Source organism: Meleagris gallopavo, chromosome 7 (genome assembly GCF_905368555.1).
Source record: "Meleagris gallopavo chromosome 7, MGAL_WU_HG_1.1, whole genome shotgun sequence".
In the NCBI taxonomy this organism is placed as follows: domain Eukaryota; kingdom Metazoa; phylum Chordata; class Aves; order Galliformes; family Phasianidae; genus Meleagris; species Meleagris gallopavo.
In genome coordinates this window covers 18,263,057-18,285,414 of record NC_139410.1, presented here as the reverse complement: position 1 = coordinate 18,285,414, position 22,358 = coordinate 18,263,057, and the positions used below count along the sequence as shown (strand labels likewise).

The window sequence follows — 22,358 nt, the reverse complement described above, 5'->3', positions numbered from 1 at the left end:
AAATCCATATTTTAAAGAGAAATCATTTGAAAACGCAAACAAAGGAATGCTACAGAATAAAACAATATTCAGACCTTCTCCAAAACCATTTGAAATCTTTTTCAGATCAGATCTTTATGCAGAATAAATCCTCATTTGACATTACGATCTCTCCCTTTTTGTTTAAATCCTGGTTGATCAGATATTAACGACAGCATACATGCAGAAAGACATACTGCTTCAAAATACAACTTGAACAATTTATCCGTCAGATAATCCCATTCAAAAAACACTAATTGCGCAGATTAAATTTAGCATTCAACTCGGATTATTTTGAAGGAAAAATACAGGTACCCTTCAGTTCAAGAAGTTTTATCGGTAATCTATGACATATTAGATGTGATAGATATGTTACTCACTCGTGGCTGCAAAAAAACACATAGAACAAATTGCAAGAATCCCGTTCAATTAGTGAAGCACCCAAACACTTCCCATCGTGTTTTCATTACTCTAACCCATCTTTAAATTGAGCATTGGTTATTTGCACCTGAGTCAATAACCTTGTGGTCACACTGGTTACAGTTCATTGACATTTAACGGAGGGTTTAAATTTGACTAATGTAATCTCACAACTTCAAGTCAGACCTCTTGGAAAGCAATTATATATGAAGAGACCAGATAATTCTCTTACAAAAAATAAAAATAAAAAAAAATTATTCACAATGAACATATAGAAAGAGACTATTATAGCCTTATTTTACCCTATATCACAGTATAGAATTACTGTATTAGCTATGTGGTTTCTAACTCATAGCTCACCCCAATTCCACAGCTATGAAATTTTTTACCATTCCTCCTTTAAAAGATGAATATTTTTAAGCAAGAAAAGCACTCAGCAATAGTGAATTCTCATTGGAGATGGTCTCTCAGTGGATTTTTCAATAAGGGACTTTGGTGAGGACAATGCTGTGACCCCAGCCAATGACATCTGCAGGGTTTAGAGGGAAATAACAAACACGGTTTAGTTCTCCTCTGAAATCAGTTCTCATCACAGAGATCTTTGTCTAATATGATAAGATGGAAAGGTAACTCCTTAATCTCAGTGATTGCTGGCTTCTCCTCAGGTCTGTGCCCTCAGACTTTTCATGACAAACCCTTCTGCAAAAAAGTGCCTCAGGATCAAACATAGCTCACCCAAACTCTGTTTTTCTAGTTTAGAATCAGTCCCACACACATAGCAACAGCATTATCAAACCTGCTGTCATCTCCCACTTTCATAACAAAAAGTGTAGACAAGTCTACATCTTTGCTAATGCATACAGCATAACTTGGTAAATAACACTATCTGAGATAACATCACGGAGCTAATTATTTCATCCACCACATATTAGAATCACGAAAAAAAATAATTCCATGCAGTGCAGAGTATACAAGTAGATAGGATGGAAGGAAAATGATACAGCAGAGAAGACAGCCACTTTATGTCATTATCCCGCAGTAATTTCTCCAGGACCACTGTGTCCAAAGGTCATAAAGTTGCACCAATTTTCCTTTCCAAAGCACTCAAGCAAAATCACACTTAAACACAGTGAAGTCCAGCATCTCCAGATAAGTCTTGGTTTTACAGAGCCAGAGTATGGTTTAAGCTATACACAAATTACTTCAGTCTTTCCACTTAAAGACTTTGCTAGTGAAGTGGATTAAGACAGTGATGGATTGGAGCTAACACCATAGACTACCTTAGTTCTTGCAAAGGGCTCCACTAAATTTCCACTTTTCTCAACTTATTAACATACAAAGTCCTGAAGATTAATAAATTCTAACCTGACTTTATGACATGGGCCAGAAAAAATGAATGCATGCTGAAAAATCATCCACCTGTGCATGGCAAGGTAGAGAACACACAGCATTCAGTTTTGGTAATGCAGAGTCACCTTCCTGTTTTACAACTGCAAGTGGAAAAATTGTGATCTCCTCTGTCTTTCTTGCATTTTGACATCTTCTGACGTTCTGGGAAAACTCTTTCTATTGCTAAATTCAGTCCTAGAGATGCTTCATTGAAAGATGAAAGGCACAGAAGAAACAGAGAACAGATGCTCCCACTCTTGCATTCTGATAGGGAACACATGCAGCATCTCCAAACCAAAACAGGCAATGGATATTTACTTCATGAAACCTAAGCAGTACTGTCAGGATAAGTCCCTCAGTCTTGCCCTGAGTTGAAGGGAAACATTCTGATTACAGTTCACAAGTTCTTACTTCTTTACACAGGAAGAAAAAGATTACAATTCATTGAGCCAACTGCAGTAAAATAATTGCTTCTTCTTTGAGTAGATGTTTATTCCAGTATACTATCAGAGTTACTTTCTTTTCAGGATATTTTCCAGCAATCCACAGGCATAGGTGAATAAAAATGACTCTTAGTTATTCCTGAGCAGATAATTTCTGTGTAAGAAATTAAAGTCAAAGTGCTCTTTTAGCAGAGGACTCCTCAGCTTCAAGCTGTAGTATGCAACATATTGATTTTTATCACAGTACTGAACAGAGCTAGTAGAACAGAGCTAGCAATCGAATAAAGAATACTTCCAAAGCTTCATAAAGATAGTCAGAAATTTAGCACTGTATGCTCACAGTAGCAGGTGACTACACTTTTCTACCAGGTAAATAGATTCAATCTGCCACTGCAGGCTGAGGTGTCAGATGATCAGCTTGTTTCAGTGTTTTGTGATGAGGTTTGTATGCAAATAAAGCAGTCTGGACTAGTCTGCTGGACAGAAAGCATGGAGCAAATAGCTTTTCACACTTCATTAATTTATTTGGTAGGCATTCACAACCAACTTAATTTTTATAGCTAGCATACAATGGTCCCAGGGCCAAGGAGCCAAATACCAGATGACTTTCTCCTGAGTATAATATCCCCATCTGAACTCTGCCACATACACTGATAGCACTTCAGATGGTGAGAAGTACAAAGCAGACCTCAATCTCATAGTACACTTCCGCTTCTGCATTGCACTTTATCTTCCCTTCCTCTGATCCTTTAAAAACAAAGCAAATCAATTTATTGTCATCTTTATTTCTCCAGGTGTTTGAAGGTATTTCTTACTGTTTTGCTCCACTTTTTTTTTTTTTTTAAACCTAAATAATATTAAGTTGATGTGAACTCTCAATCTTTCTTCTGGTACCCTGAACTAAGGGACATTTTAGTTAAAATACACTGTTTTGATATAGTTTGCAGATTGAAACATTAGTCAGAAGACTTCAACACCTGTTACTGGAGCATCCTTTGTTACACATTATTTATAAAATTCATCTGAAAAAAAGAAATGTCAGTAATAAAGATATTTAGAAGACACAGACAACAAAATCAGGCCAAAAGAGAACAGCCTTCTCTCAGACTGATCAGGGCAAAACCTAGTGGATTTAGGAAGCTATATGAACAATCAATATAGGCACAAAGCTGGTTAGGTTGGAAGGTACCCACATTCCATATCTTCATTCTTGGCACACAGCATTTATACAAACACAACATAACATTCACTTTGTACAAAGCAGAATGAATTTTACATGGAGTTTGCTGATTTGAGATTTATGCTATTAAAAAGGGAACTTTTTAATAAGTTACTACCTTTTCCAAAGATCTTTAACAAGTATTCTATGCACAAACCTGCTTTCTGCTCGTAAGACAAAAGTAAGACTTCCTCTTTCAATGGGTTTTATCATTTTTGCTGCAAACAAAAAACTCTTTGTTGGTAAGAAATCACTTTCCTGTTTTGTAAACAGATTATGTTTCTTCATAATGAAATGGCAAATTGTTGACACTTTTTTTATAGTGAAACAAGGAAAGTACCTCTGGGTACAATGGGCTTGTTTATTTGAGTGTGATTTTCCCTTCCTATGGAAAGTATAAAGTCCAAACTGGTGATTGTCTAGTGGATGCTTTCAGGTGGGAAGCTAGCATACAGAATGAAAGAAACATTTCTTCTTCCATGGTCTAAGTCTGTTTAGCCTCACTAAGTCATAGTGTGTTTATTTCTTAGTCACAAAAACACAGTATGGTTGTTGCAAAGCAATGTCTACGGCTGTTCCAGCAAGTAGCTAGGAGGCAGTCAGCAAGAGAATTACCCCTAGTTACTTACTCTATTTCTATAGTTACTCTCACCATCTGATCTTGAAATATGCTTGAAGCAGGACATGCATTTGCTCATCCCTTTGACCTAATCAAAGTTTGGCAGCTGGTGTTCTTGCCATTTCAATTTTTCATTTTTGTGCAAATAAAAATAGCAAAGGCGCTTCAAGAAGCAAAACAACACCACCTGTAAATTTTATCAATTCAATGCGCTGAAAATAAAAACCTTTCACACAGTTGTTTACCTCAGCTGTTCTTGTCACAGGATGGCATCTCCTGTGGGCTTGCTTGTCCTCAGCACCTCAGCTCTCCCAGACGCTTCTGGAATGTTCTGGGAACTTTTGACCCAGTGCCTCCAGGAAACTAAAGGAAAATATAATTTTTCTTGATTAGCCTTTTGGTTTTGTGCTCCTTTTGTTTGTGGCTCCTGAAACAAGCACAGATTTTTTGCTTACTTCTGCAGATCTTAGATCTGCTGCCCGAGGGCTGGTGCTGCACCTCTCTGTCTCACCTGCAAGCGGGAGTTGGAAACACAGCCTGTACACAGCACTCTTAAAACGTTGTCATTATAGCATTTCATTAATCTGATAAAAAGTCTTATCAGCCCACCGATGAACCATGAGACCTTGCACTGCACTGCCAATTGTCCCATGTTAGCAGACGTGCCTGATTCTGTGGAAAACACCTGGCTGAGCTTTGTGTTCCAACAGCCTAGCTGGATTGGCTGTTACTTTTATTTACTGACCACATCACAGGTCCAAACTGTGCTTTTCTTACGTTAACCTGCTCTCCCTTTAGTTAGCACCTGTGTCACAGCTGAAGCAGCACGTGAGGAAACACAGCTCTGCCCCCCGCCCTTGGGCTGTTCCCACTGCGGCCCCAGCTTCCCGCCTCAGGACTCAGCTGGGGCGCGTGGGCACGCGGCGGGGCTGAGGTAGTGCAGGCAGGAGCTGCAAAAGTAAAGAGGAAAGAAAGGGATGAAAACCAGTCGCTCTGCTGGGTCATGTCCTAACAAAGCAACAGTGAAACACTACACAGGAAGAGCAGCTGCCTAATTACCTCACCACGCTTTCTGCTAAACTGATGCTGCAAAGGAAGTTAAGCAACGAAACCCAGCAACTGTGCACTGCAGCTTTTGCAACACCATGGGTCACTTCCAGCCCCCACACAGAGCTTCGGGGCACCAGCATACCTGCTGGTGTAAGCAAGCACCAAGAGCAGCCACAGTGCTTGCAAGTGAAAATAATGTGATACTGTATTCAACTTCAATGCTTTTGCAACAGTGAATGATAAATTAAAATTATTTTTAAAATAAAAATAATAAAAAATGTGTTTTAAAATATTTTAGAAGAAACATAAAATAAAAATCTTGTGTGTCAGAGCAAAAAGCAGCTCTATCTGCAGAAAATAACATCAATGTCCCTGTTCCTATTAGAGTGCTTAAAAACATGACAATTTGCAATTTCCTTTTAAATTTTTTTGCCAGAGGAAAATTTGGCCATTGTAAATGCAAACTTCATTGCACCTTGCCCTGCAGAGATGGACTGTTGGTAGGTAAGCTTTGTAAAGATCTGCAGTCTCTTACATCAATTTCAAATAGTTTTTTAGCAGATTGCATTAGGTATCTCCTGCTTTTTGGGCATAAGTGTTTATGAAGACATGTAACTGAATTGCTTTCTCTAAGTGAAATTTCATCCATCACCAGCTACTTACAGTTTTACTATTAAGTCAGTGGGAGCACAACCACAGGTAGGGAGCTCTTCCCAAACATGCTTTGCAGTGCTGACGCTCCTGAAACAAACACAGATGGACTGCTACATCTTCCTTCTGTGCTGAGAAGCCACATACACACCCTACCCTCCCTCAGCATTCTGGTAGAAATTTACACCTCGAGAGGCAAAGTGGCAGGACTTGCTGCCCTGCTACTTGAGAGTCTGGCATTGACAACAGAGGATTTTAGTAAAAGAAAGTAAATCATTTTTCCTGCCTAACCTTACTGAAGAATCCATAGTAAAGGATAGTTCTGGGTCCTGCTGATCTTGATTTACCTTTTCTTATTAGCTGTCCCACTCTTTCTGTGAACTGACACTAAATGCAAACATTTCTGTAGGTTTCAATGCAAATGTTTCATTTTTGCTACTCTTCTCTAAATGGTGTTTCTCTCAGGTATGTTTGATGGGAGTTGACTGACCCGGTAGCACCTAATACACATTATGCTGTGTAACTCTCTTACAACATATCTCAAGATCTCATTTTTGCTCAGGGATTTATAGTTGTATTTCTAGCACAAGATGCAACTTCTCTGTGTTGTGCCCACTTTTCTGAACAGTTGCAGTTATCCAACTCGAGGAAAAGAAAAAACAACAACCAATTATACCTTTAAAACTATCAGCTTTTCTTTTTCTTTCAGAAGAGCGAGTCCAGAAGACTGCAGTAAAAATGTTTTTCTATATACTACTCTTTCTCAGCATCAGCTCTCTGTGGTGGTACTGGAAGGCAAGAGATGGGAGAAAGGTTGCAAACCTCACTGGCAAATATATATTCATCACTGGATGTGACACAGGATTTGGAAATATGGCAGCAAAGACTTTTGATAAAAAGGGATTCCGTGTTCTAGCCAGCTGTCTGACTGAAACAGGAGCCAAGGAACTACAAGCTGCAACTTCCAATCAGCTTCAGACAGTGCTGCTGGATGTGAGAGATTCAAACAGCATTAAGAAAGCAGCAGCGTGGATCAAAGCTGAAGTCCAGTCAGAAGGTAAGCGCCAGGCCATTTGCCTTTAAAAAAAAAAATCTAGGTAAAATAATTGAGTTTTCCCCAAAATAGTGTGATATGCTCACTGTTTACTCTAATACTGCTAACTTTGAGCTATTATGACATACCACAGTACTTAATCCTAAATTCCAACTTCTATGTGACCTTTCCTCTCTTTGTAAAATAACTTACAACTTGTTTCAATTGTGTTTTCTCAAAACTGTGCCAAGTTTTCAGCCAAAAGAATTTTTTTCCGCCCACAAAAAACAATTAGTAGTCAGAATAGATTCATTGTCATTTTGATCCATCACTGCTCCTGTAAAATCACACACAGTTCAATTAATCTACCTCATTAGGTGAAAAATTGCTTTCTAATGTTCTTCTTTTTTTCCTTGCAGGTCTCTGGGGACTTGTTAATAATGCTGGAATTATGGGGCCAACTGCTCCTACAGACTGGTTGGATATTGAGCATTTTAGAGAGCCAATTGAAGTTAATTTAATTGGACTTATAAATGTGACAATAAATATGCTTCCCTTGATAAAACAAGCAAAGGGAAGGATAGTAAATGTATCCAGTACTGGAGGTCGCCTAGCATTCTGTGGTGGAGGCTACTGCCCTTCAAAGTTTGGGATAGAAGGATTTAATGACAGTTTAAGGTATAACACTCACCTGCAAGAAGACCACTCTTTATTTTCTAAGGCTAACAGATGACTGAAAGCCTACACATGCAGAATAGAAGCTGATTTACATGTCTGACACTTGATATAAAGCTAAAAATATTATACAGTTTGGGATAAGTCTTCTTGAAAGTACCTTTTTTTTCAGCATAGAAAATTTCACTTTTGAAATCTAAGATACAAATCCTGTTAGGCACATAACGAGTCCTAAAGTAATATTGTGATGTAGTTGGTATTTTTGTATATTTATACGTAACTTCTCATAATTTAGTTACTCACAGGGGCCTTATTGGAGAGGAGATTCCACTCAAGGGAACTGAGATGTCTTTGCAGGATAAACCTGATCTCCTATAAGTGTATCTCCTATTTCTAAGTGTTTATAAGACACACACACACAGCTGACAATTATGAGATGTGGCCAGAAGAATCTGTATCAGTTTGGAGAATCAGATGGAGGTCAAGAAGGGTTCATTAAGACATGTAAAATGGCTCTGGATACTTACATTTAGGCAGTCAGATGGTCTTACAGGGAAGTCTGACAGATTACAAGCTACTGGAAGGGGAACTGGGATATGAAATCCAATATGCCAGTCACTGTCCATGCATGTTCACACTCAGTGAAGCAGGTAATATAGTTCATTCCTCTCTCATTTAGGGATAACAGGCTGAAAGTTCACACCTGTGCTTTCCACACAGTACTTATACATTGATATGCAATGTCAAAGACAGAAATAACAGTACAGAAAAAAAATCCCACCTTATCAAGAAGAATTTCTAATGCAATTAAATTGCTGGGCTGTCTTTGCAGGAGAGATATGAAAGCTTTTGGAGTTAAAGTTTCCTGCATTCAACCTGGGCTGTTCAAAACACCGTTAACGGATCTAGCAAAGATTCGGAAAGAGAAGGAGATTATATGGAACCGGCTTTCCCTCGACACTAAAAAGCAATATGGAGAGGAGTATTTTCAAAAAGGTGAAGTAATCTCCAGGCATTTTACTAAAACAAGCAATGTATTTCTTGCTGAGAAAGCCTTCAAAGTAACTTTATATCTTCTAATCACTATGACTTTTCAAAAAGACTGCATGTTAACAGTTACTCTTCAAATGCATCTGCATCACAATATGGCTATTCACACAAAAACTTGTGCAGTGAAACTTTATTCAGATCTCAGTTAAAGATTAATTATTTGTGTTGGCATGTAGCTTTTGAGCAAACTCCAAGGCAAAAAAAACATTAATCTAATGATGTAACTAATGTGCTTGCAGAGTTTTTCAGCCACTATTATTTATTTAGTAATCAAATAAGGGTAACTTCCCTTTGCTTCTACTATCCCCAGCAGTAGTGATGCCATGCAGAAATTGTCTAACAAACAGTTCCTGAGGCCTGCTGACACCTTCTTGAACAGAAGCTGCTTGTCTATTGATCTTTGGGCTTTTTGTTCCTCGAGTTTCTTTCTTACAGTTGTATTTCACAGCTTTCTGCAAACCAATTACCTAACTACAAGAGACTCAGGACCACTGCATTTCTATTTCCATTTGCCTCTTAACACAGTTAGGTTTATTCTGAGATACTATCATTGCTAGTTACTTGGGGAATACCTACCCAATTTTGCCATTGCTGTTTCACAGTGAAGAGTAACTAAGCTGCTCTTGGGGTAAACTATATCACAGGTCATTATGGACAGGGTAGTTGATCTTCAGAAATTACTATGAATTCTTCTAAATCAAGAAACAAGAAATACCAACTCCTTGGTGAAATTTCACAAATCAGTGTGGATAGAGAGTTAAAAGTCACTTTTCCTGGCTGTCACTGAATGATCTTTTGAGTTTTACAGATGCGGCAAAGAAAGAAAAGCTCTCCAAGGCCTGCCTTAACACTGACGTTTCACTGGTTGTTGAGTGCATGGAGCATGCCCTAACAAGCCTCCATCCACGTACCCATTATGTAGTTGGCCAGGATGCTAAGTGGTTTTGGACTCCTCTTTCAAGAATGCCAGCAGATGTACAAGACTTCTTACTTCTGAGAAACAGAGAAAAGCCTGCAGTTTCCCACAGAAAGTAAATCTTTGTCAATATATTCCCTGTTGCATACAGGGCTGATTCCACACGACCTGTCATTTATAATAACATGGTACAAACCATACCTGAAATGCACCTCGTGTCCTATAAATGTAAGAAATACAGCTACTTTTCCAAAAGTTGCTACTATTAATAATAAAACAAATAAATAAAAACCACCCTTACTTCTTTCATTATTTTTTTTCGTTTTTGTAGTACAGCATGCTAAATCCTTAGGATCTCTAACGCCCAAGTCTTCCTTGTGTTGCAGAAGGATCCAGAGCTACAAAAGTACACCATAGATATGACTACAGGGATCCAATACCTGCAGTTTAGGTAATTAAGAGCTACCTATTTTGTTGATTTTTTTTTTTTTTTTTTTTAATTCAGACTTCAAATCTGGAAGGTTGTATATTTCAGCTTAACAATAATGGCCCTGTGTTCTGTGAGGTGCAAAGCAGCTCTTTTCTTGTTCAGCTCCTGACACAAGTGCCTGCTATGATCTAGTACTGCTGCGATTCATCATGACAAAGTTGCCACAGAATGCAGAGGTCTAACTCAAGTCTGCAGCTGCACAATGCTCAGGAGTTGTTTGTTACTGCCATGCAAATTGGCCAGTGACAAAAACAAACATTTTCCCCTTGCTGATGAATTTGCATTAACACGACCAAGCTAAAGAGCAAGCTACTCAGTAGCCATCCAAATATTGCTGATTTTCAATTTAGATTCTTTAAAGCCTTTAAAATACTTTTTCTGTTTTTCTCACTGCAGCTTATATTTAGGCTTCAGTGTGGTCATTTCATTTGTAACTGTTATCTGAAAAAGTCATTCTTTCCAGAGCAGATTTGAGGTAAATAGCTCTGAACTAACTATTCCTACCGAGGCAAATAAATAAATAAGATGCTTTTCTATCAAGAAAAGTAATAGAAAAACAACATAAGTCAGAGCTGAGATAGCTGTCTGGGGTGTTATGTTACTGGCTCACTTGACCCAATCCACATGAGCCATTAGCTTTCCAGGTAGAGCTCAGTGTGTCCCTATGACTGAAATTTGTGGCTCCTGCATAAGCAGCAGCATCAGGCCCTCATGATGTGAACACAGCAGAGAACTTGGTGTCATTCTCACAGTTTCTTTCTGTCTCCAGAAGTTAAAGTATATTTTTCCATCAAGGTTACACAACGGAAATTGAATAGAAAAATAAAATATAGAATGGCAGTGGCTGCTCTGATCTGTATCAGGCTTAGAGACTGAAGTTTGGCTGACTTACATCAGCCTTTGTCAGACCACAGGTCTACTGTCAGCTGCTGGAAGACTACAGCACTGCAGCGATTAACATTTAAAGTAAAGTTCAAAAATAATTTGAGGCAAGGAACACCTGCTGTAAATATATTATTTACATTAGGAATGCAGAAAAAATATCAATTGCTCAATGTACTACCAAGATACCTTTCTTTGTACAAATGGCCACATTCTGGTGGTATGTTCTCCTCTGCAACCAAACATCTCATTTACTTGTATGCATGAAGAGTGGGGGAAAGGAGCTCTGCTTACACATTCAGACAAAGAGCAGAGGGATCAGAAGCACCCAGCAGACTTTGGGCCAGTCATATGTTAGCATTCTTAGCAGTCATATGTTAGAGGCTTTTTTCATGAAAACTGTAGAGCAGAGCTTCTAGAATTTGAACTTTTATTTGAAACACAGACAATTGATTTGTTTCACTTACCATAAAGCTGCCCTTGGACTAGAACAAATAATTTTGTTCCTGAGAGTTGTTAAATACAAGATTGTATTTTCCTCAGGCTTTGTTCCAAAAAAACCAAGTCTTATCGATAACAGCTCATTCATGTGCAGGAGTAAAGAGAGGTCTGAAATAAGCCCAGTTAAATCAATGGAAAGATTTCTGCTTGTTTCAATACAACGCACAGTAGATTAGTACTCTCTAATGAGTCTTAGCAGTCCCCTAGGCTCTACAGATGACTATATATAGCCAGGAAAGCTTTTGCAGCAAAGGTAGGGTAGGCTGAGATGGAGCTTAGGTGGAGGATTAATAACAACTAATTCCCTAAGATAGAAGCACCACAGCACAAGTCATTATCAATAGCAAGGAGAAGGACTGTGCTTGACAGCCATAAAACCATCACGCTGAATTTACAGGTTTTTGTGAAAACTATATCATTGTGCAAGTGTCGGTGCACAAGCTGATGAATTTGTCTCAAGCAGTTTCTACGTTCTGACACTGGCGAAGGCCACTCATGAAAACCTGGAGGTACATGGCGAGCTTGCAGATGTCTCCCCAGAACGTGAGTACCAGCACAAGAGCAGAAATCGTGTCTAACATTACAGTGTGCAGGATTCATTATATGCATTTGCAGAGTGTTTAAGAGGACAAATTAAGCACTTGGTTTTGAGTGCACGGATGAGAGAACATGCAGTCTCTTTCCAGTAAGGATTTTAACCAATTGTTGCTTATCTAAGCACCTGCAGGGTCTGAATAAAATGCTAACTCAGAAATGTTCTTTAGAACATCTGGGATCTTTCTCAACTCCTTTATTACTAAGAACTGGTTTGGTCACCTAATGGTTTAGAAGGCTTTATTTGCCCTGGCATGGTAAAAAAAATCCGAACTGCCAGCACTACACGCAAAGATACATTAATGCTGAGAAATCAGCCCTCATTTAACCAGACTGACTTCTCGTCCCTGCTAGAGAGTTTGGATATGTATTTCTTTTAAGCTGAAAGATTAAGGAAGATCTTTAAGTTATCTGCTGACCTCTGAACTGTCACTGTCCTCTTTACACAGCTGATAGGAAAGCAGCCCTTTCCCATGAAACACAAGTACAAAGCCCTGCACACGCAGGAGTAGCTCATGTAAGAATGGGAGGTGTGATGCTTTTGTGCCTGAGTACATGCTCAGTTTGTTAATTGAAAACCAGGCAGTTTGTAGCACTGGCAGGGCGACTGATTATTAAAGTTTGTACTGAACTGTACTGAACTGAACAGGGCACAGCCTGACAGCTGAACCTTTCCCATGTGTTCCACAAGGGCTGCTCTTGAAGAACAGAGGCCCTGCATTTCCTTTGCCAGCTCTTCCTCTGTGTGGATGGTGGGCCAGGCCACCCCACTGCAGAGCACTGACTTCTGCAGGGTCTGCACTGTGAGTGCAGTGCCGGAGGAAGAAATCCAAAGCACATCCAGACCCCAAACCTCCTCCAGCCTGAGGTTCTCTGGCACAACTGCCAGCATCGCCTGCTGTGGGAGCAGAACAGTCACACTCCCTGAAGCAGGGTGCTTCAGCTTCCCCCCTGCAGAGAAGCAGAGGGATGCTGCCATTTGCAGTCATCTGAGGACCTTGAAGGGCTCTCATAGTGTAGTCACATTTCTTTTCTTTAAAACCAATTGCTTTTATAATGGCACTTGTGTGTGCACAAAAAGCCAAGCTCTATTCCAAGAGTTCTCAATTTGCCAGGCAAATATCAGCATTTTAATAGAAGGTAAAACTTGCCTTTAGCTATTTACTGGCTACACTGGTAATAAAAATTCAATATTTCTGGAATTATATCAAAACTCTTGAAATATCATGCTGACATTTTCCCTAGAAGCACACTCTTTGCTACTGCAAGAGCTACTTCAAAATTGATGTGCTGCTGGCAGAGAAGCAGCTTTTTAGTGCTTCACAATTATCAGACAAAAATTATTTCTTGCAACATTGCACATTCACAGAAACAGACAATTTTCTCTGAAGAAAATCTTAACTGAAATTATTTCCTCTGATTCTGACTCCAGACTCATTTTAGCAGATGTGACATCATCTTGCAGAATAAATTCCAGCAAAATATTCCTGCAGAGAGGAGCCCACTGTGGTGCCCAGAAGCAGATGTCCACATGCTTTTGGACACTGAGAGCCTATGGGGAGCCACCTGGTGCAGATGTGCACACAGCCCAGCACCTATGGGGAAGATGAGCCATGAGGTTCCACACACAGCACTGCTGTCTCAGTCTTACAGCTCTTCTCTTCCAGCTGCTGCTAGCAAAACTTAGGGACTGATGCTAACCAGAACAGTTCCATGCATTTCTCCCCAAGGAGTCAATGTGTAGCCAAGAGCACAGCCTAGCCAGATGTCTCCACAGAGACCCTGTTGCAAACTAAACCTGCTTTCCAGCAGTGCAAGCTCTTTGCCCACCATTTCCCATTTGCAGCCAAGGAAGATGTAATTTACTACTCTTGTTTCCAACTAAGAGAGTATTTTCCCTAATTTTTTAATTAGCTCATTTTATTTAATATTGGGAAAAAAGATTAATTAAGTCCTAAAATGATGCATCACAAGACTAGATTGCTGGGTAGCTGTTTGATTTATTGACTTGGGGTTACAAAAGTCTGCTGCTAGCAACTTCTCTCTGTTTCTAGCCCAGCTCCCATTCTAATCCAGCAGTCATTGCCTGGCACATCACTGCAAATGGATTGGGTGCATCTGTGATCAGATGCTGCTGTATCTTGTTTCCAGACTTCATTTTACAGCACTGATCCTAAATTAACCTGAGCTCCTTCTTTTAATGGTGCTTGTCAGAGCACATTCTAAGTCCTCTCACAAAATAAATGCCTCCAGCTCAGTTAATTTTTACAAAGATGATTCCAAAGTCCACACATTCAAGAGGGATGCAGTCCTTGTCAGATTTTAGACACATCCACAGGAAAAAATAAAATAAATAAATTATTTAAAAAAAAAAAACACACACAAAAAAAAAATTGAAAACAAGAAAAAACCACACAAGTATCCTGGAGAAGTACCTGAATTAGAGGGCCAATTTCACTGGAATTGATGCTACAGGGAGATGGGCTGCTAAAATAAGTGGGAGAGCCCAGAGACCAATTTAACACCCAAACACTTCAGTGGGAGCCTTCCTACTCACTGCAGTGGAAGGAGGAGCCAACTCTTATCTGTAAATATTTGCTTAACATTTTCATATCAGAGAGAGTTAACCCATAGCTCAGAGGTCCATATCCATGGCTACAGAAGCATCCAACTATTTAAAGTAATATCATTAAGCGGAATGTTGTTATTCATCATACATCAGCTATGTGACTGATGTCATTATTCAATGAGTCCAATATTCACTTACTATCAGTTTCTGAGACATTGTCCACTCCTACTTGATTAGACGATGACTTGATTAAAAATAAATCCAAATAATTCCACCAACTCAGTAGGAACAAAAGCACCAGAAGAAAAAGAACACCACTCTAGCAACCAGGTCTTCCTTTACCATTAGTGTTTTAAGGTGGATTTCACATGAAAATCAGCCGAACTCCCAACTTCAGACAGCTGTGAGTTACAGAACATAAAAAACACAGACCTGCTTTCTCTTCAAGTACTTCCAGGATTTAAAAATAATGAACTCCTTCATTTTAACATATCTGTTAATTATTTGAATACAATCACGTTCATTCTTTGAATATAATCACTTGCCTGCACCCAGACCCATATGTAGGCAGATAGAGCCTAAGTGCCTGTTCAGTACTTGTAAAAAAGTTTCTTCTTAGCAAGACATCCAGAAAACGCTGACCAGCTTTCCTATAAATGTGAGTTTAATTAAATATTTTATCGCACAAAGCAAAAATACAAAGACAGTAACCAATTGTGAGGACTTTTAGATGTCGAGAACTGCATGCTACACTCATAAAAAAATCTTTGTAGTAAATAAAGAGTATCCTCACCCCTGCATTAGAGAACTTTGTATTCCCTCAGTTCTTTTTTTGAGAGCAGCACATCACCATGAACACTCACTCCCATTTATTGATGCAAACAAAGTTCCCATATAATACATCTTAGTTCACTCTGTATCAGTGCTACACAGGCAAAGAGGAAGGAGTCAAAAAGCTCAGACATTGCCATAAGGTCTTTCTTGTCTTAGGAATGGAGAGTAAGTGGCTTACTATGATGCAGCACAAGTCATAGAACAAATTAGTTGGAGTACCCACCACTACAGCTTCGACTTCTCTGGTCATTCCTAGGCTCTCTCTGCTTCCACGCTATATATTAGAAGAGAAGACTGAGTGGCATCATGTAGACAGTCAAAGACATTTTTCCCAGAAAAATCCCTCTCTTTCCATTATTAGCACAAATAATTGCCAGTTTCCATACTACAAAAAGTCACCATCAGACTCTACTGTGAGAAATCATGCAGTCATTCCTTTCAGTTTGAAATATCCTGAGAAGATGGGGCTGACTAGGAAGATAGGCAAGGAAAATTTGAAAACAGTGAAAAACTGTTGAAAAGGAGGTCAGGAGAAGGTTTTGCCAAGTCAAGCATTAGTCATGGATCCCAATCACATTGTGTAAAAGCTCCACCCATGCTCTCTTACAGTGAGTTGGATGGAGTGCAACCAGAAACAAAGCCCCTCATGGGAACTGGGTCTTAGGAAGTTGGGGGATTGGCCAACCATGTTTACTTCATTGCATTTCCAGATCACTAATACATTCCCTAATAGCTCTCATTTTCAGACTCACTGCACATAGTGATTCTGGCTTCCATACTTTCTCTCATCATTTACTGGCTCATCAGAGACCGTCACAGAGTTAGAAACCTGAGTGGAAAGTATGTCTTCATAACAGGCTGTGACACCAGGCTTGGAAATGCACTGGCCAAGTGGCTTGACAAAAGGGGATTCTGTGTCATTGCTGCATGTGCCACTGAACAAGAAGACCAAGAACTACGGTCCTGCTCCTCACTCTCCCTGAAGACAGTGAATCTGAACTTGGCTGACTCCAGCAGCATCTCCAGAGCTGTAGTATTTGTGACAGAGGAAACGGCAGGCAAAGGTAAATAAAAAGGTCAGCTCGCAGAAAAATAATTCAGTACAACCAAATCTGGTCCAGCTAAGAGTTCTGGAGCTTCTCTGCTATCTACAGATGAGTTTTTCCTCTTATGATGAAACATATTCCCTCTTCAGTTCTGCCACTTCTCAGCTCAGAAAGATTTTCTCCAGCAATGCTTTTGGGCAATTTCGCCAGCAGACTGCCTAGAAATACAGCTGTTCGAACCAGATCATTCCCTGATGTGTTTTGGTGCATTTGGAAAATCTCAGCAGGGGGAGGGTGCTAACCAGTACCAGAATGAGCTTTCGTGTCAGTAAAGCCAGCCCAGGCAATTAAAAATGGCTGGTGCAGGGCTCTTACAGTAGTCAGAAGAGTGTTTTTGCATGGCTGAACAAGTCTGATTTTTGTAATGCACTCAATAACAACTGTAATGACTGTAACATCTAAATTCTTGCCTTTTCAGCCAGTTTTCTTAGAGTTGTCACATAGGTAGCTCTTAATACCACTCTGAGCACTTAATATCACTCATTCACCTCTAAGCACTTGTCTAGAACAAAGAAGAGTTTGTCCTTGGATACCTGTAAGTTGAATTAAAAAGGCACGCTGAAGTGTTGTTTTTAGCACAGGGTGGTAAATATATTGACCTATGACAACACACGTTTCTTTCTTGGTGCCAACCACTCAGACTGGGCATTATTAATAGCAGCCAAATGGGATCAAGGCACTGCAACTACCAGCTGTACTACATAGTCATATCAAATATTCAGTAGGCTGCCAAATTAACTTAGTATCTAGAACAGCAAAATACAATATCTTCTACCTCGAGGGGACTTTCTTCCTTCATTATGCAAAGTTTCAGACCATCCTTGAATGCAAAGAATGAGAGCAAAATCAAAATAATTATTAGAGCTTACCTTCTCAGAGAGGCTGATTCTGCACAGGCCTCTGCCTCCAGGCTGTAGAAAGCAGCATGTTCCTGATGCTGTCACCTTCTTCTGAGCAACTCTTTACAGAAGCAGTGCTGAACCTTCGGCCTCTACCTCCAGGCACAGGCTGTCCTTCCAGAAGAGTCACTATTTATCTAAAGCTCTTCAAGTAATTTATAAGGTAGTAAAGCAGTATAATCAATACTAGGGTTAAGCTAACATTTTTAGAAGCATTGACTAATTCTTTATGTTTAGTTTAGACCTTTAGACCCCAACTCAGGTAAATCAACCTTTCTGCTTTTACATAGTGCTTAGCTTTCACAAGAAGATAAGTGCACATTAGGAACCCCAAAACCTGAGTAAGTAATAAAGGACACTATCGCACCCCATTTCTCCAACTGAAATATTTTCCTATCTTCTTTTAGAATAATTGCCTAGGATCTTCAGCACAGGTGTACAGAGTAGACACTTATAAGCAAGCTCTAGACCTCATCCCACTGAAGCTTTTTCCAAGTGTGTTTGGATCCCAATGCTACATATGAAACCCTATGGTAAGATATTGTCACATACAGAAATAAATGATTTTGAAATCTTCCTAGGGCTTTTTGGCTTGGTGAATGCTGCTGAAGGAACAGCATCTGCAGTACCCACTGACTGGCTGAGGATTGACGACTTCCACTCAGCTCTGAACGTTAATCTACTGGGATTGATTGAAATCACGCTCAAACTTCTACCGCTTCTGAAAAAAGCCGAGGGAAGAGTAGTCAATCTAATCAATGCTAAAGGCTTCATGGCATTTGTAGGGGGTGGCTACAACTTGTCCAAATGGGGCATGGAATCTTTCTCTGACATGTTACGGTGAGTAGTTAGAAATACATGCATGAATCCAAGAACAGATTCCAGATGTGCTGAGGGAAGGATGCCTGTATGTTTGCCTCTTCCATTTTGTCTCTGTTAATTTTGCCTAAGGAGCAAAAGGAAATGAAAAGGGTGATGGTCACCTGTTTTGGGTTTCAATCTCCAGTCCTATGAACAGAGCCACCAGGAAACCGCACTGGGAAACATTTGCCTATGGCTGGCTGGCACGCAGCTACAGAATACATGAATCTGCTGCATACATACAAGGGAATCAACAGTACAGCCTAGCCAGGTCAGACACCTCCTGGACACACTGTACTTAAGGTTCACATGCTGTTTGGTATGTACCAAATTACCAGACATAGGTACATGAAGCATGAGGACCTTAGACATGTTGCATTTGACTCATAAGGATTACAAGAGTACAAGCATGTACTTCCAGCTGGAGCCTGTCTGAATTCTCTTTTGATAATATGGAAATTATGAACAAAATTATGTCTCATTCAATATTGCTAACCAGGAGGAAAGAAACTACCTATCTGAAGCATATAGATACACAGTGATTTCAGATGGTTTGTATTGACTGCAATACGTAGAAGAATGATAGCTTAAGCACAGCAGTACAGATACAATTACGTCAGTTACGGTTGTTGACACTTGGTAGATTGTGCCCCTGACAAACAGCAGTGCATAACTATAATACATTTAGTAGCATGGAATCAAGGTAATTATTAGCAGCCTGGTGTTGTGATTCTGATAAGCATGCTCAGATCCCTGAGCTCTTAATGAGCTGCTGAGGCCCTTCTGCAGGTTCTTCAGAGGCCACAATCAAAGCACAGGTGTGCTAGGTGTATTCCATCTGGCAAGGCCAGGTGAGAAGCCTTGGAGAAGACATTTGATATCACAGCAGGGGTCTGATTCTCAGACACTTAAGCCTTCAGTGTATATCCTTTTCTGCTGGTTCTACCTCAAAGGCCATGAGTCAAGCTCAAGTTTAAGCTCTCAAAGATCAGCAATTGCTTTCTGCCCTTCTTCCAGTTCTGCAGATGGATTGTCCCTGTCAAATAGTTTCTGAAACCAGCACACCAGAAAAAGTCACTCTGGCACCAGTTTACAGCTCCCTTTCTAGGGAGTTCATTCCAACTCTATAAACTAAAGTCACCTTGCATTTGGCCTACTAATGTCTTATCATAGCATTATTACATTCTCCACCCTAAAGTCTATTAATTCACCAAGTATGCTCATGCAGCAATTAGAGAAAATGACTTTTTGTCTCAACACATGCACTGCTAAAGGTATTTGTGCAGAGTTGGCATTTCAGTTCCCTTTCCCCTACTACTGGTTCAAGACCTGCAGTACCATTAAACTTAATGCCGGTATTTCTGCAGAACAATGGTGAGCAGAAAGCCTTATCTTCACATGGGTTCAGTAACAGAGTACTCTTCCCTGTCATTGAGCAAAGTTTTATCATTAATGCCCCTTACTCATCATTTGTCTATGCAAATATCTATGTAAAACTTTTCCAGCAAGTAAAACACTCTGTATGTTCACAACAGAATTATGAAGGACTTATGCCAAACTATTAATCTCCTTGTTACCAGTTTACAACCTATTTCATTTTGCAGTAATGCTCCACAGCAGTCTGAGCTAGGTGATTACAAACAGCAATGAGGTTATCAAAGGTACTCATAACCTCAGAAAATTAAAGTGAGCAGCCTTCACTGACACTAATTGTGATGTACTGCCTTGGGTTGGCTGAGCAGCAGACCAACAATCCAAGTCTTCACAGGGTCCATGAATGTTGGCTGCAAACAATTATGAATGCTTATACAGAAAAGCATATATTCCATATATTGCAATACAATAAAATATATTCCAATATAATAAAAACTAGTGGCTAGTGTACACACGGTCAACTTCTTCACGTGCTTTGGAATCCAGCTGCCTTAGTCTCTGAAGCTATCTGATAGAACAGTGATGATTTTCATTCTGAGGATGTTGCATTGCAACTCAAATTTCATAGAGGGAACCACACTACCAGAAAGCACACTGACCTTTACTGCACTAACACTTAATCATTTAACCATAGCCATTTCACTATAAAGTGCAAAATAAAGTCCTAACCCAATTGGAATTTTTTTCTCACTTTGACTTTTCACTAAGCACCTTAATAATCTGTTTCTCCTAGAAGCTGACGTGCTATTATAAGAGTAGTTTAAACAGATAGAGGTGGGTATCCCACTTTTTACACCAGTCCAAAACAGATCACACAGAAAAGTTGCAAATCTACCTGATGTTGCTTTAATTGTTAGTTGTGTTCTGCACTTTTACAGTGATAGGTACAGCACTGTGATGCTAATTTGAACATCTCATAAAATTATTCTAACATTTGAAGACAAGAAAGTCTCAAATACTAATTAATGCGACAGACTTTCAACTGAAGTATGTTTAATGGCTATGCCATCATTGGGTGTTCAGAGACAGCTTTCTGGGTTGTTTTTGTTTTGGTTGTTTTTTCTTCTAGGAGAGATATTCAGCACTTTGGAGTGAAAGTAAGCATTATTGGGCACAGTACCTTCAACGCAAAAGTTAATTCATGTATCATGGAGAGAGACCTCTTAAGACTTTGGAACAGATTGCCTAATGAGACCAGAGATTCCTATGGAGAAAAATACTTTTCTGAATGTAAGTAGGAAAAGGAATGTATGAAGGCTCAGGGGAGGATATCATTGATGATTCTAAATACCAGAAAGGTATTTAGATAATGGAAGAGATAATGGAAGCTTAACTCTTCAGTGGTGCCCAGTGACAGGACAAGGCAGGACAAATTGGAATACAAGAGGTTCTGTCTGAACATCAGGAAATACTGAGTGCTGGAACAAGTCACCCTGATTGTGAGTCTCCCTCCTTGGAGATCTTCAAAAGCCAACTGGACATGATTCTGGGCAACCTGCCTTAAGCAGTCCAGTTTGAGGGCTTTGGACACGATGAACTCTGTAGATCCCTTCTGACCTCAACCACACTATGATTTTGTGAATGTTTACAGGATTTCATAAGCTTTAGTTAGGAGCTCATTGATGTTCGTCCTGTGTATGGTAGATGAGACCAGTTCTATTGGTTCCCCTGGGAAATCAGTGATGTGATGGTGCCCTACCATCCTTAGTTCCTATGTATTTAAGAGGTAGAATATCTAGGGGGCACAGGAGGGTTAGGGTTGTGATCATGCACTATATTTATGGCTTAATGATAGCTGAAAAGTTCTGCTGCACGTATAGTAGAAAAGCTATGGCTCAGAATATGGGCCAGGGAGGTTTCTTTTTACCTGGTTCTTTGGATTCTGCAGCACTTGCTTGTCTCTGCTCTGCTGCAGCTATACCACTTGCAGTACTTAAGCCAGCAGTTTAAGACAACCCTTATTATAAATCTACAGAAGTTGTAGAAAAACCTGTAAATGAAAAGAATCCTCTCACACAGAGTGTTGCATAAATACTTCCAGTTTGTTTTCTTCTTTGTAGATAGAAAAGCTCAAAGATCATCAGTGAAAAGACTGTGCAACTCTGATATTTGTAAGGTCATAAAATGCATGGAACATGCCCTGCTAGCAAAGTATCCCAGGACACGATACGGAGCTGGATGGGATGCAAAGTTCTTTTGGCTGTTCCTCTCCTATGCCCCGAGCTGTTTATCTGACATGCTGTTTTACATGATGTTTCCAGTTCCAGCAGCTAGTGGGAGTTCAGTCCCTGGAGTTCTAATCAACATTTAGTACTATAACCAGCATCAACTCTATGGAAGTAACTCTGAATCCTCTCATAAACAGTTGACACCTCCTCTTTACAAGTTACTAGACTGCTTAAATTTCCTTCAGAAAACACTTTCTCCTACTTACCTGAAACTTCTGAGTTTGTAGATAAGACTTGTAAACCTACCATGCTTTTTTGTACCTAGAAGTGATACATCTGTAATATCTGCATGCAAGCAATGTTCAGCTATAAATCTGGTTAATACTACTCATCCAATAAAACATTTGTTGCTTTTCTTATTTAAACGAGAATCTGTTTTTCATGTTGACTTCACCAACATATAGGTTTCTAGAGAATTTGAAAAGAAAAAAATAAAACCACTGGTCTTTCCGAACATCTATGTTATACGCGTACCTT

The 22,358-nt window shown here is 39.6% G+C and overlaps 3 protein-coding genes across 6 annotated transcripts in view; 2 read left to right on the top strand and 1 right to left on the bottom strand.

Annotated features, from left to right (window-relative positions):
• The window catches only part of ABCB11 (ATP binding cassette subfamily B member 11), a 49,193-nt gene extending 44,755 nt beyond the window's left edge, over positions 1 to 4,438 (bottom strand). For 2 of the 3 annotated variants that reach the window (XM_010713700.4, XM_085227875.1), the window contains exon 1: positions 399 to 493. The gene's annotated coding sequence lies outside the window, so the exon portion shown is untranslated. Of the gene's footprint in view, positions 1 to 398; positions 494 to 4,353 lie in introns of those variants that run through there. The other variant, XM_010713699.4, reaches the window with a different exon arrangement.
• The window catches only part of LOC100543781 (dehydrogenase/reductase SDR family member 9), a 50,254-nt gene extending 40,343 nt beyond the window's left edge, over positions 1 to 9,911 (top strand). The window contains exons 4-7 of one of the 2 annotated variants that reach the window (XM_085227877.1): positions 6,522 to 6,866; positions 7,262 to 7,520; positions 8,350 to 8,513; positions 9,376 to 9,911. In XM_085227877.1, coding sequence (XP_085084003.1) covers positions 6,548 to 6,866; positions 7,262 to 7,520; positions 8,350 to 8,513; positions 9,376 to 9,602 — 969 coding nt within the window. In that variant the 5' untranslated portion in view covers positions 6,522 to 6,547 and the 3' untranslated portion in view covers positions 9,603 to 9,911. Of the gene's footprint in view, positions 1 to 6,518; positions 6,867 to 7,261; positions 7,521 to 8,349; positions 8,514 to 9,375 lie in introns of both variants that reach the window. The other variant, XM_031554209.2, reaches the window with a different exon arrangement.
• Positions 9,912 to 11,851: 1,940 nt separating this feature from the next.
• On the top strand, positions 11,852 to 22,217 carry LOC104911715 (retinol dehydrogenase 7-like). Its single transcript, XM_031554208.2, has 5 exons — positions 11,852 to 11,899; positions 16,087 to 16,417; positions 17,940 to 18,198; positions 20,723 to 20,883; positions 21,714 to 22,217. Exons 1-5 carry the CDS (start codon positions 11,852 to 11,854, stop codon positions 21,962 to 21,964), a joined length of 1,050 nt encoding a protein of 349 aa, XP_031410068.1. The 3' UTR covers positions 21,965 to 22,217.
• Positions 22,218 to 22,358: the final 141 nt, after the last annotated feature.